The sequence below is a fragment of the Rana temporaria genome, chromosome 6, assembly GCF_905171775.1.
Source record: "Rana temporaria chromosome 6, aRanTem1.1, whole genome shotgun sequence".
Taxonomy (NCBI): domain Eukaryota; kingdom Metazoa; phylum Chordata; class Amphibia; order Anura; family Ranidae; genus Rana; species Rana temporaria.
In genome coordinates, this window is record NC_053494.1 from 159754039 (window position 1) to 159767808 (window position 13770).

General features: G+C 41.9%; 1 protein-coding gene across 1 annotated transcript in view; it reads right to left on the minus strand.

Annotated features, from left to right (window-relative positions):
• AGPS (alkylglycerone phosphate synthase) overlaps window positions 1–13770 on the minus strand; it is a 287284-nt gene that overhangs the window by 139609 nt on the left and 133905 nt on the right. The window contains exon 9 of the mRNA XM_040357672.1: window positions 3407–3532. Within this exon, the coding sequence (XP_040213606.1) occupies window positions 3407–3532 (126 nt within the window). The remainder of the gene's footprint in view (window positions 1–3406; window positions 3533–13770) is intronic.

Consider the following 13770-nt stretch of genomic DNA (forward strand, 5'->3'; position numbering starts at 1 on the left):
TACAGGAATTGTATCACAACTCTTACAATTAAGCAGCATGGCCATCTGCAATCATGTAATTATGCATATCATTTACGGTTTTGTCATTGGTATGAAACATAGTAAAATATTTCTTTACTACTAGGTATTCATTCAATTATTTATTTTGCATATCCTTTTACAACGCAGTGCTGCACAGATTTCCATTTACTTCCCATTACATTCCCTGAGTCAATGTAAGGTATTTCCCATTAAAGTGGAGTTTCCATCCCAAAAATGTTTTCATTATTGTGCTCATTAGACCTAAAAAAGTAAAAAAAAATTTTTTTTTTTACTTATCTGGAAATGCCTGTTGCTATGCGGTTCCACGAAATCTGCCTTTGAAATCACCTAGGATTCTGACATCATCTCCCTCTAATGCTCCTGAGAAATGTGTGCCATTATTTCCCAGGATGCAGTGCGCTGTCCAATTATCACTCTCCATCCAAGACTTCCAGGAAGTGCTTGTAGGCTTCACAATGCCCACAAGCAAAATGACAACTGTGTAGACATAGTTTTATAAACTATCTTTTTTGAATATCTATGCGGATCGGCGGCGGATTGTAAAATAGTAAGTGACCGGATTTATGTTATAAAAACGCAGGATGAAAGGACATACATTTAAAAAATGCTAATTGTGGTTGGAACTCCGCTTTAATGTCCCCGCATCTTAGTAGCATTAGTGGGGCAATACGCTTAGTAAGCTCAGTACAGGGAGAGGTTAATACTACCATGGCATTTCTGTAGTGCCACGCAATCTAAATTGTGCAAATATTTTTTCTTGTAAGCGTTAACTAAAAGGCTAAACTATTGAATTGTGATTTCAGTTGCTTTTTAAAGCAGAATATAAACATTTTATTGAATGTATAAAAGGTTCCCAGGGACGTCACTCATTTTTCTCAATATACTGTACAAGTACTATACTGGACTATTTTATGTTCTGAATCGAATCCTCACCTGTATAGCAGAAGGTCTACAAATGTTATACTATATTGAACTTCTACTCACTGGAGGTTTACAAATATACAACCAAAGCAGTTTATGTAGCTATATTTGGTGGGCCATTCTTAACAGCCAAGATGCAGGTAAAATGAAAAATGATAGGAGAAATGACAAAACCCTTCGAGAGCAACTTAACAGAGTAAAGTGCTGCTGTGGTCTAATGCGTCTGACTCTGCACCGTGCCCTTATGTCCTCAGCTTCTTGGAAAGCCGATAAAACAATACATGGCTTGGAAGCGAAGCATACATCTACAAACACAACAGGACACCTGAGAGACTAAAGTATGCAAATACAAACGCTTTACTTTATACCGCTAAATGTTATTTGTATGCATTGATTACAAGCTAATTTGTAAATGTCATGGATAAAAGTCAGGGTAGGTCTCATTAACTTGGCGCTGCATGCAGGTAGCCTATGTTACTCTATGGAGACGCTGTGGCTGTAGATCCTAATTTGACAGGCATGCAGGTGCAAGGCCCCGAACGCAGCCACACAAACAAACCACTTATCCACACTGTATATGTCGCAGTGCCCGTCTGACCGAGCACTTAATTAGACTTTTTACCAGGGTGGATAAAAATTCAATGATTTTTATTAAAGCGTTCGTTAACCCCAGAAAAAAAAATCCTGTTCCATTAAAGTACAAGTAGGCTGCACAGTGCTTGTGCTGTGTAATTTGGCCCCTTCTATCACCTAAAACACTTGGCTGATCCTGCCCGGCTATAGCCTCCCACCTAAAAAATGACCACGGTATATCATGGCTGCTGAGACCCGACACCGTGGTCAGTTTACATGCCTCCATCATCTGGAGCCCTGCCATCTGTCTCCCCTGTTTAACTTGTAATGCTTAACTTGTAATACCAACGGCCACCACCAGATGGTGCCAGCTCACACATCTGGTGGTAATAACTTGTAATACCAACGGCTCACCACCAGATGGCGCCAGCTCACAAAGAAAAATGTTTTTTTTTTGCCCACCTTCCAAGCAAAGTCGCCAGGACACCATTTCTAGTCGCCATGGCAACCTGGCGCCCGGGATTTGTCGAGCCTTGCATTATACAATATGATTGTACAATCTCCTTTAGATATACCAAAACTATATAATAGGAGGACACACCATTTATCCAATCACTCTGTATGCAATCAGGCAGGCCAGCCCTTGCACTACATCAGGGGTGTCCAACACATAGGCTGTGCAACATAGTTGATTGGTAAAGGGTGTGTGTTGATGAGGTCAGCAGGTAAACTCCTTCCTGTGCCCTACTGGCTTCTATGTCCCAAATCTACATACCAGAAAGTGATAAGGCTTTCTAAGAAATACAGCAAGGGCCAAGGTAAGGCCTTGTTCGAAAAATCAAAGAAAGACTATTTTTGTGCAGCCAAGATACATTAATTGGTGCATAGGGGAGTTGGAATTTAGAGGGAAAAAAAGTGAACTTATCCTTTAAGATAGTGGCAATGGAGGACATCTGTAGCATTTAAAAAAAAAGCCAACTATGTACATTTTAAAATGAAGAGTTGCTGAAATCAATAAACATAATTCACATTGATTTTTAATTTGACTACAGTGAGGGATAAGAACATTTGTATTTTAGTGCCAGAAACCCTCTCACACCCTATGCCTGCCCCTTCCACTATCACCCTGACTGCATAAGGCCTACTCAGCTGTGACATGCAGCGTATAAGGACTGGCCACACACAATTCCCCCTTTATTATGTGGCCATTTTGTAAACAAATAGTTTTGTGCCCTATTTGGGGCAAAGCAACAAGTTTACTTCAACCCCCATATAACCTCAGCATGCACTTTCCTCATTTAATTCCCGATTGAGCCAAATAAAATACCTGGTACTAGGCAGAATGGAGGAGCATGTGACTTACGCCATGTGACCATACCGGCCAATCAAAGGGAGTTATAGCCTGGAGACTCATAGCTTACACAAAACAACTTTCCTTCACTCCTGGCAGTTGAACATAACAGGAGGCGAGTAAAAGGAAGATAAGTACATGCTGCTAGGGAGGGGACGACATTAAAATGACCCTGGTGCTTTGAGCACAGCACAGGTTCAATTTAAAGCAGCAGAGAACATGCAAACACTGTATTCAGTTATAAATTCACAGCAAATATTTTGAAGGGAAGCCTGAAGGCAAATAACAATATGTTTGACGTGACTGCATTAAAGTCAAACAACTTTCAATCTACGTAGATTTTTTTTTATATCAGTGCTTCATAATGCTGAGGTCTGCATGGAAATCGAATTTACTCCATCATTAGACATGGGGAAAAATAAAATCACAGAGGAAGGAAACCCTATTATATCATCCAGATGATCTTACCACATTTAAGAAACATTGCGTGAGAAAGGAAATCTGAGAAAACTACATTACCAGATCTTCAATGTTTCCATAGATGTTCTTCTTCATGCCCGATGCCCGTGTGGCTACCCAGCCCCCCAACGTGCTAAACTCCATGGAATCTGGCTCATGGCCTGTGCAGTATCCACTCTCCCCGAGCTGAAAGACATCATATAAAACATCAACATCTGAACTTAAAACTCATCTATGGTCAAAATAATAATAAAAAAAAAATATATCATATATTCATTTCCACATTGTATTTCAATTATTTCTAGCCTACTCCTATTCAACTGAACAATCTTGTTTTGTGAACTTACTTTGTGAAGATCCTACACATTTACCTCCTTGAATTCTGTGACACGTATTCACTAAGCCCTGTGAGTGCAGAGGTGCTGAGAGGAGGAGTTTCAGGAGGCGGAGTCAGTACAGGAATTACTGATTGCAGGCAGCAAGGTACCATGGGATATATAGTCCTTAGAAAGTGACCCATAAGGGAAGCTGCAAAGCATGCAGGGAATCCAGGAATGTTGTAGAAAGAGATGGACATGCAGAACTCACAACATGAAAGGAAATTTTTCAAATAAGCCGATATCGGATTGACGAAAATAACTATTGTTTGCATTGTTATTAAAATGCTGAAGTTATAACATTACAGTATACTGTGAACATATTTTTTTTTTTTTACGGAATATACTGTATATTATAACTATGAATCAGGACACAAATCATGGACATAATTGATAGGTAGGCCCATGGCTATGTAGTAAACATAGCCTCGTTTATCCAAGTGCATAATGAGGAGCAATATTTAAAGCATACTTTATTTGTGTTTCAAATTGTACGATCTGGGATGTGTTCTATATACAATGGGGTTAATGTATTACAGAGTGTTTGTTGCTATAGGATGAAAGTTTAATATTCCCACCCACAACACCACCACTCCTCCTCTCAAAACCATTGAAACAAATCAACGGATATGACGGACATCATATGGACATTTATTGAGGACTAGAGCGCATGCAAGTAGGGGGGGGGGGGGGGGGGGGAGAGAGAATTTATTTCTCTCTGCTTTACTAAAACTTAAAAAAAATTGTGAAAAGTGCCTGCAACCCGTTATAAGTCTACGGTTATTTGCCTTTGCTGACATTCGGAAATATTTCTGTTCTTAGGTTCTAGTAGGGTAAAAATAAAAAATTTGGATGATCAGATTAACCACTTTGTCAGCCTAAAGACCAGAGGTGTTTTTACAATTTGGCACTGCGCTGCTTTAACCGGTAATTGCGCGGTCATACGATGTTGTACCCAAACAAAATTTGCGTCCTTTTTTTCCCCACAAATAGAGCTTTCTTTTGATGGTATTTGATTGCCTTTGCAATTTTTAATTTTTGCGATATAAAAACAGAAAAAGACTGAAAATTTGAAAAAATAAATAAAATAAAAAGATATATTTTCTACTTTTTATTATAAGAAAAATCAAACAAACTCAATTTTAGTCATACATTTAGGCCAAAATGTATTCAGCCACATGTCTTTAGTTAAAAAAAATTCAATAAGCGTATATTTATTGGTTTGCACAAAAGTTATAGCGTCTACAAACTAGGGTACATTTTCTGGAATTTACACAGCTTTTAGTTTAAGACTGCCTATCTCATTTCTTGAGGTGCTAAAATTGCAGGGCAGTACAACCCCCCCCCCCCCCCCAAATGACCCCATTTTGGAAAGTAGACACCCCAAGGAAATTGCTGAGCCCACTGAATATTTTTATTTTTTTACCAAGTGATTGAATGACAAAAAAAAAAAAAAAAATTACAAATAGTTGTAACTAAATGATATATTGCTCACACATGCCATGGTTATATGTGGAATTACATCCCAAAATACATTCTGCTGCTTCTCCTGAGTACGGGGATACCACATGTGTGGGACTTTTTGGGAGCCTAGCCGCGTACAGGGCCCCGAAAACCAAGCACCGCCTTCAAGATTTCTAAAGGCGCAAATTTTTGATTTCACTCCTCACTACCTATGACAGTTTTGAAGGCCATAAAATGCCCAAATAGCACAACCAAACCCCCCCCCCCCCAAATGACCCCATTTTGGAAAGTAGACACCCCAAGCTATTTGCTGAGAAGTATGTTGAGTCCATGGAACATTTTATATTTTGCCAAAGTTGTCACTAAATGATATATTGCTCACACATGCCATGGGCATATGTGGAATTACACCCCAAAATACATTCTGCTGCTTCTCCTGAGAACGGGGATACCACATGTGAGACTTTTTGGGAGCCTACCCGTGTACGGGACCACCCGAAAACCAAGCACCGCCTACAGGCTTTCTAAGGGTGTACATTTTTGATTTCACTCCTCACTGCCTATCACAGTTTCGGAGGCCATGGAATGGCCAGATGGCACAAAACCCCCCCAAATGACCACATTTCTGAAAGTAGACACCCCAAGCCATTTGCTGAGAGGCATGGTGAGTATTTTACAGCGCTCATTTATTTTTGAAAATTAAGAAAGAAATATTTTTTTTCTTTTTTTTTTTTAATTTTCAAATCTTTGTGACAAAAAGAAAGATCTGCAAAATACTCCCCATACCTCTCAGCAAATAGGTTGGGGTGTCTACTTTCCAAAATGGGGTCATTTGGGGGGGGGTTTGTGCCATCTGGGCATTCCATGGCCTCCGAAACTGTGATAGGCAGTAAGGAGTGAAATCAAAAATTTACACCCTTAGAAAGCTTGAAGGCGGTGATTGGTTTTTGGGGTCCCGTACGCGGCTAGGCTCCGAAAAAGTCTCACATATGGTATCCCCGTACTCAGGAGAAGTAACAGAATGTATTTTGGGGTGTAATTCCACATATAACCATGGCATGTTTGAGCAATATATCATTTAGTGACAACTTTGTGCAAAAAAAAAAAAAAATTCTTTCCCGCAACTTGTGTCAAAATATAAAATATTCCATGGACTCGACATGCCTCTCAGCAAATAGCTTGGGGTGTCTACTTTCCAAAATTGGTCATTTGGGGGGGGGGGGTTGAATTGTCCTGGCATTTTATGTACAAATCTTAGAAGCTTATGTCATACATCACCCACTCTTCTAAACACTTGAAGACAAAGCCCTTTCTGACACTTTTTGTTTACATGAAGACGTATATTATTTTTTTTTGCAAGAAAATTGTGTTGAACCCCCAAACATTATATATTATTTTAAAGCAAAGGCCCTACAGATTAAAATGGTGGGTGTTGCATTTTTTTTTTCCACACAGTATTTGCGCAGCCATTTTTCAAATGCATTTTTTTGGTCAAAAATACATATTTTTTTATTTTAATGCACTAAAACACACTATATTGCCAAAATGTTTGATGAAATAAAAAAAAGATGATCTTAGGCCGAGTTCATAGATACCAAACTCGACATGCTTTAAAATTGCGCACAAATGCGCAGTGGCGACAAACCACATACATTTTTAAAAGCCTCTACAGGTTACCACATTAGATTTACAGAGTAGCTCTACTGCTAAAATTACTGCCCTCGATCTGACCTTCGCGATGATACCTCACATGCATGGCACAATTGCTGTTTACATATGACGCCAGACTGACGGTTGTGTTTGCCTTTGCGCGAGAGCAGGGGGGGACAGGGGTGTTTTTTTTTTGTTTTGTTTTTTTATTATTATTTATTTTGCTTTTTTAATTTTATTTTAAACTGTTCCTTCCTTTTTTTATAATCTGCAGGTACGGCGCCAACAACTGGTCATTGAGGTCCACCCCTCCCATGTTAAGGTTGTACTCGTGGATACAGAGGGGTTTCTCCACAAAACCAGTCGCTGTAGGAATTTGGACTGCCGTGTCTGCGTGAAGCGAGGACAGAACGAAAACATTCCCTGAATCCCTCCACTTCACTAACAAATGATTACACTGTAAGCAGGCTCTCTCCCCCCGACTAAGACGGGATTTATAAGCCGTATCTGGCACGCTTGCTGAGAAGGTACTGCTTGAAAGACAAGCGGCCAGAAAACTTAATCAGGGACTCATCAACGCAGACAACTTGATGGGGATTATACAAAACGTTCGTTGAAGTGGTTTACGAGGGGCCGAATTTTGTAGAGCCGATCGTATCCAGGGTCTCCCCGAGGATGACAGAGTTCATTGTCACTGAAATGCATGAACCGCAAGATCTGCTCGTATCGTGTCATGGCCATGGAGGCAGAGAAAATGGGCATATAGTGAATTGGGTGCGTGGACCAATATAACCGCAGCTCACTCTTTTTAGTAATGCCCATGAGGAGGGATAGGCCCAGAAGGTTTTAAATTCAGAAACCGTAATTGGTTTCCAATCTCTGGCAAGGAACAGCTGGGGATTAGTGGCGATGTATTGACCAGCATACAAATTGCTTTGGTCCACAATAGCTCTATAGAGATCTTCGGTGAAAAGCAGCGAATAAAAATCAAGTGACGTAAAATCAACTGTTTCCACCTGAATTCCGGGTTGGCCAGTGAATGGGGGAAGTACGGGTGCTACAGAAGTGGTGGGTACCCAATCAGTATTGGCGAATGCAGCAGGAAGGGCACAACGGGCACGACGGGCCTGTCTTTGTCTTCTTCTTGGTGGCAGCGGGACACTACTTGTGCTTGCCACCTCGCCAGCTTGAACTGCACTTATGGGACTCACCACGTGATACTGCATACGACCAGGATGTACTAGGCCGCTTCGGCTTGCCATTTCACCAGAAGGAATAGCGGCGCTAGTACTTCTCTGCTCCATACGAGAGCCCTGCGGTTCTTGCACTTCAGCGACAGCAGAAGATCGGGGTCTGGTACGCCTGACCTTGGCAGGAACGACAACTCCGTCGTCAGAGCCATCTGTCAGGGAGCCCCGGTCATCTACAGGATCGTATTCGGAGCCAGAATCTGACAGATGCGTGACCTCCTCCTCACTATCTGTCATGCTCAGAAACGTGTAGGCCTCTTCACTACCGTACCTTCGATTTGCCATTTTGGACTCTAAAGTTAGGGGTACAGTAGTAAGATTCACAGGTAAAAAAGCACCTGACCTGTCAGCGACTGAGTCAAACGCTACCAAAAAACTGTTAGCGATCGCAGAGATCAGGCCTGACTCTGCAAACGCTGCAGTTATGTGTTTTTGTTTTTTGTGACAGTGATTGATCGATCGATACTGCACTTGGGTGGGCTGGGCGAAGGGGCTAAACGCAGGTGCAAGCAGGTATCTGGGCTGATCCGGCTAACAATGCGTTTTTGGGAACCCTAAACTGCAGGGGACGCTAGTATAGATCTGATCAGATCAGGTCTCGATCCGTTCAGATACAATACCACTAAGGGAGGCGTATGGTGTGTGTGCGTGGGTGTTAGCGCTACTGGTACTAATCCGACGATGCCTGTGGCGACGCAGACTCTATCTGGCGCTAAAACCAAACTTTGATCACCCGCCGGGCAATCAGGGGGTTAAACATTTATTGGGAAAAATATGGCGGGTTCCTTGACGCTATAAAAAATAAACTAGCTAAACTGCATCACCCGTGACACTTATACTGGTGACAGGGGCTAATCAAGGGGTTAAACCTTTATTGGGGGGGTTAGGGGGGGTCCCTAGATTTATTTTGGCTAAGACTAATTACCCCAACACTTATTTTAGTCACTATTGACACTAGTACAGCGAAAAAAAATCTGATTGCTGTACTGGGTGACAGTGACAGGCAGTGAAGGGGTTAATTAGGGGGGGTGATCGGGGGGATGAATTGTGTGCCTACGTGACCTGGTGTCAGTGTAGTGTTGTGCAACTCACGTCTAGATGTTCTCTACATCTCGGTCTGGAACGAAAAGACGGACACGAGGGAGAGAACATCACTTCCCCTGTCAATGTTTACACTTAGAGACAGGGGAAGAAATCCATTGGCTAAGAGTGATCACCAGGTCCAGGCCTGATTTTATTGGCCTGGGCCTGGAGATTGATCAGTTCTAAAACTAATCTGATCGTCGGGAATGGCGGGGGGTGCGCGCGACGTATAGCTACGTGCTCTCGCGCAAGAGAGCCGACCTGCTGCCGTATAACTGCGGCGGCTGGTCGGCAACTAGTTAAAAAGTCTTATAGAAATTTTCCAGTTTCAGTTAGAATGTGAAAAAAAAAAAAAAAAAAAAAAAAAGGAAGATTTGCTGGGAGATTATGCACTTTACAAACAGAGCAAATCCAAGTACTCCAACATCCTTGGGAAAGATTTTGTCTGCATAAGACAGAGCAGATTACCGAGGATTCCAAGCATTACACAGCAATCCAAGGATTACCACTTTACAAATCGCACTAGAAAACCATAAAAAAGTCACAATATAAAAGTTATAGGTAAAGCCTGGTGGGTTTGTCTTGCGTACTCCAACTGTGGGATGTCCATGTCATAATTAAAAAAATATTTATTTTCATCCACAGGTCTGGATGTTGCCTGACCACCTTTGTGTGGGCTCTGCCTGTTGCATTCTTTAACAGATAAAATAATAAAAAATAGGAAAAGAGGGTGCCCCTCATAATGGCCACAGCAAGTGGGCAATGTCAGGAGCTCATGGGTGGAAATGCCACCACTGATCACATTTTTATCTTGAGCAGGGTTCTTTAGGTGAAAATGCATGTTGTTTTTGCATGGTGCTTATGAAAGTCCTTGTAGATATCAAACGTTATTTCTAACGCTTAAAGAATAATGACCAAGCAACAGTGTCTTACTCTCAAAACGCCCACCGATACTCCCCTTCGCTGAACTCCCCAGCTGCATCATTACTCTGTTAGGGCCCTTGTAACTTCCTGATGCTTTTGCACATATGTAATTTGCCATAAAAGTTGACCATCCCCTCCTCCTCAAAAAACGTGCTTTCTCTCCATGGCTGCGCTCTGTTGGTTTGAATCTTGCCTATCTCACCGCACCTTCAGTGTCACTTACAACTCCACTTCCTCCTCTCAAACTCCTGTTGGGGTCCCCCAAGGTTCTGTCCTTGGACCTCTACTATTCTCGATCTACATGTCCTCCCTAGGTCAGCCGATAGCCTTCCATGGCTTCTGCTACCATTTATATGCCGATGACACCCAAATCTATCTCTCTGCCCCTCAGCTCAGCCCATCAATCTCCTCATGCATCACTGATTTACTAACAGGCATATCAGCCTGGATGTCATAATACTTCCTCAAACTGAATCTATCAAAAACCGAGCTCTTAGACCCCATTCACACCTAGGCGTTTTTACGCCTGTAGCGCTACGCCGCTGCCGCCAGAGAGGGCTGAAAACAGATGTCCCTCTATGGAGATGGTTCACATCTCCACGCCGAACGCCGGACGCCTGTCGCCTGCCGCGTGAAAAAAGGTCCCGGACCTTTTTTTCAGGCGTCTTCGAGCGTTCGGCTAGGAGATGGGAATCATCTCCATAGAGGGGGTCATCTTGGGGCACATCTAGGCGGACAATACCGGCGTTTTGTCGCCGCAAATCACGGTACAAAACGCCGCTATTTTTACCGCGATTTCGTCCGCCTAGATGTGAATGCAGCCTTAATATTTTCTCCCCCCCCCCCCCCGACTTCTCTGTCAAGATCAATGGCACATCTATTAGTCCGTCACCCCACATGCCAGGGTGCTAGGGGTAACCTTAGACTCAGAACTGTCCTTCCAGGCCCACATCCAATCCCTGTCCAAATCATGCCACCTTAACCGCCGCAACATTTCTAGAATTTAATTTTTAACTGACACCACCAAGCTTCTGATTCACTCCCTGTTTATATCTCGCCTCAACTACTGCAACTTCCTCCTCATTGGATTACATAGGCCATCACCCCTTCAGTCCATAATGAATGCAGCTGCAAGACTCATCCACCTTAGCAACCATTCAGTGTCCTCCACCCCTTTTTGCCAATCCCTCCACTGGCTTCCACTCACATAACAAATAAAATTCAAAGTACCAACAATAATTTACCAAGCCATCCATAACTCTACCCCCAGCTAAATTACGAACCTAATCTGAAAATACCAACCAAGACGATATCTTCGGTCCTCCCAAGACCTCCTGCTCTCTAGCTTCCTTGTCACCACCTCCCATGCTCACCTCCAGGAACTTTTCCAAAGCTTCTCCCATTCTTTGGAACTCCCTACCCCAATCTGACTGTCCCCTAATCTATCCATCTTTAGACAATCCCTGAAAACTCTTTTCTTCCGCTAATACAGTATTTTACTTTCTCCATCAGCTCATCCCCCACAGCCATTACATGTTGTATCAATTGACCCTCCCTTTAAGGCTGTAAACTCTAATGAGCAGGGTCCTCCGATTCCTCTTGTACCAAATTGTAATGCAACTGTAATGCAACTGTAATGTCTGCCTTCATCTTTTCCTGTGCAAACTGCTGGCGCTTTATAAATCGTGTATAATAATAATAATAATCTGATCCTCATCTAAAAGCCTTGTACACAACCCAGCAGTTTGAAAAAAAAAAAAAGAAAAAAGGACTGGCAGCTCAGGTTTTCCTTGTCAGACAGGCTGCCAAACACACGGGCTGAATGTCGGCCGGTTTCTACTGAACCGGCTGATGCCTCCCAATATTCAGCCAGTGTATACTAGGCTTAAGTCACAACAGACCAACACAATGTGCTTAAACTGAAAACACATACCGCGCTAATTTCTCATGTTTTTATTGAACACACCCATTAAACTTTCACGGTGCTGGAGAAATTAGTAAGTGAACCCTTGGAATAAATAGCTGGTTGAACCTCCTTTGAGAACAATGGACTTCATCAAGCAAGAGCTTTTGATAGCTCTGGATCAGACCGAGTGCAGGGTTGAAGGGGGCGCAGCAGCGTGGGCTCAATGAGCAGCAGGTTTGGACCCCACAAGAATGACTAGGCTTCTGGACAGCTGCCCTTTTTGCCCTGTATTAAAGACGGCCCTGCTTAATGGGTGTGTTCAGTGAATACACAAGAAATTAAAATTATTGGTGTTTTATCAGCTGCAGCACACCATGTTTGTCTATTCTGATTTAGAAGAGGATCAGATGAAATTTATTGGCAAATTACTACAGAAATCTAGTTCATTCCAGGGGGTTCACATACTTTTGCTTGTCACTGTAAGCAGCTTTTTCACATATTTAGACCATGTGTACGACTTTGTGCAGTCCCACTCCAAAGTTTTTTTTAATCATGTCTATGTAGGAAAAAAAAAAAAACAATCCAATATCTAGTCAAACATAACTAGACAGAACTCTATAACAGCAGCTGATAACTTTTGGCAAAATAATTATTTCTTAGGCAAACAAATTTAGAACATGACCAAATATATTATCAAAGAGCAAGCAAACAGCAGACTATGTTTTCAAAAAAATACCACCAACTTCATGTAAATCACCCCAATAAATAAAGTCGTTAATCTCGCGTTCCCTTTCCTCTAATGTGATCTGAAGCAGCCTTTCAATAATGCGAGCAAATTGCCTACACTTAATTCTCTCAAGAACTGATGTGTTTTAATGTACAGCCATCTGGATGGGTTTCCTGTATGCAACAGCACCATCTATTAGTGATGCAGATCATGCATTCCTGTACATTAAATAGTCACTTGTTCCTCATTTTTCTATATTAGCTCGGCTTTGCCATCTGTACAGCACCTGAGTTGGAATAGATGCCCTTAAATTGCAACAAAAGCGCGCGGTCCCAGTGAAATTATTTTCAAAGCTCAGCAGTCTTGCATTAAACGGTACAGACTCAACCATCTGTGAAGCTGGGGTTTATGGTGTACCAGGCTATCAATCAGAGGTAATCCATTTTGGTTAACTGAGAATTTCCACTCCGGTAATATGTCAATAAAAAAAATGTGGAAAAAAAAAAAGAAAGAGCATCCGGGACAATCATATTCATTTACAAAGGCTTTTGAGAAGTACAAAAAGTGCAGTTTGTAATAGACGTTTCATTTAGAAGGACCGGTATTAATAGCTTCAATCGGGGTGTCTGAGAGGAGGAGGAAATGGACGCCAAATCTAAAACATGTTACCGTTAACAGCTTGAGTTGTAAAAAACGAGTTTTAGTGAAGTTGATGAAATGTATGAGTTATATTGGCATAACCATATGTTGTTCATTGGTAGAATGTCCGTGATAATGCTATAATATACTTGTGCTAACCTAGAGAACAGAAAGCAGAGCCTCAACCAAACCGGAGCATTTGCGATTTCTGAAAGTGGTTGTGACAAGATTGTGGAGGCAATCGTAAAAAAGTTTGGATGAATTGCTGGGTGTCTGAGAGTCATAAGTACCACATTCCTCGATAATCAAAGTATTGATAGAGACAGGAGAATGGGATTTTTAAAGTGGTTGTAAACCCTCGTTTACAACTTAATGTTACAGGTAAGCCTAGATTAAAGCTTACC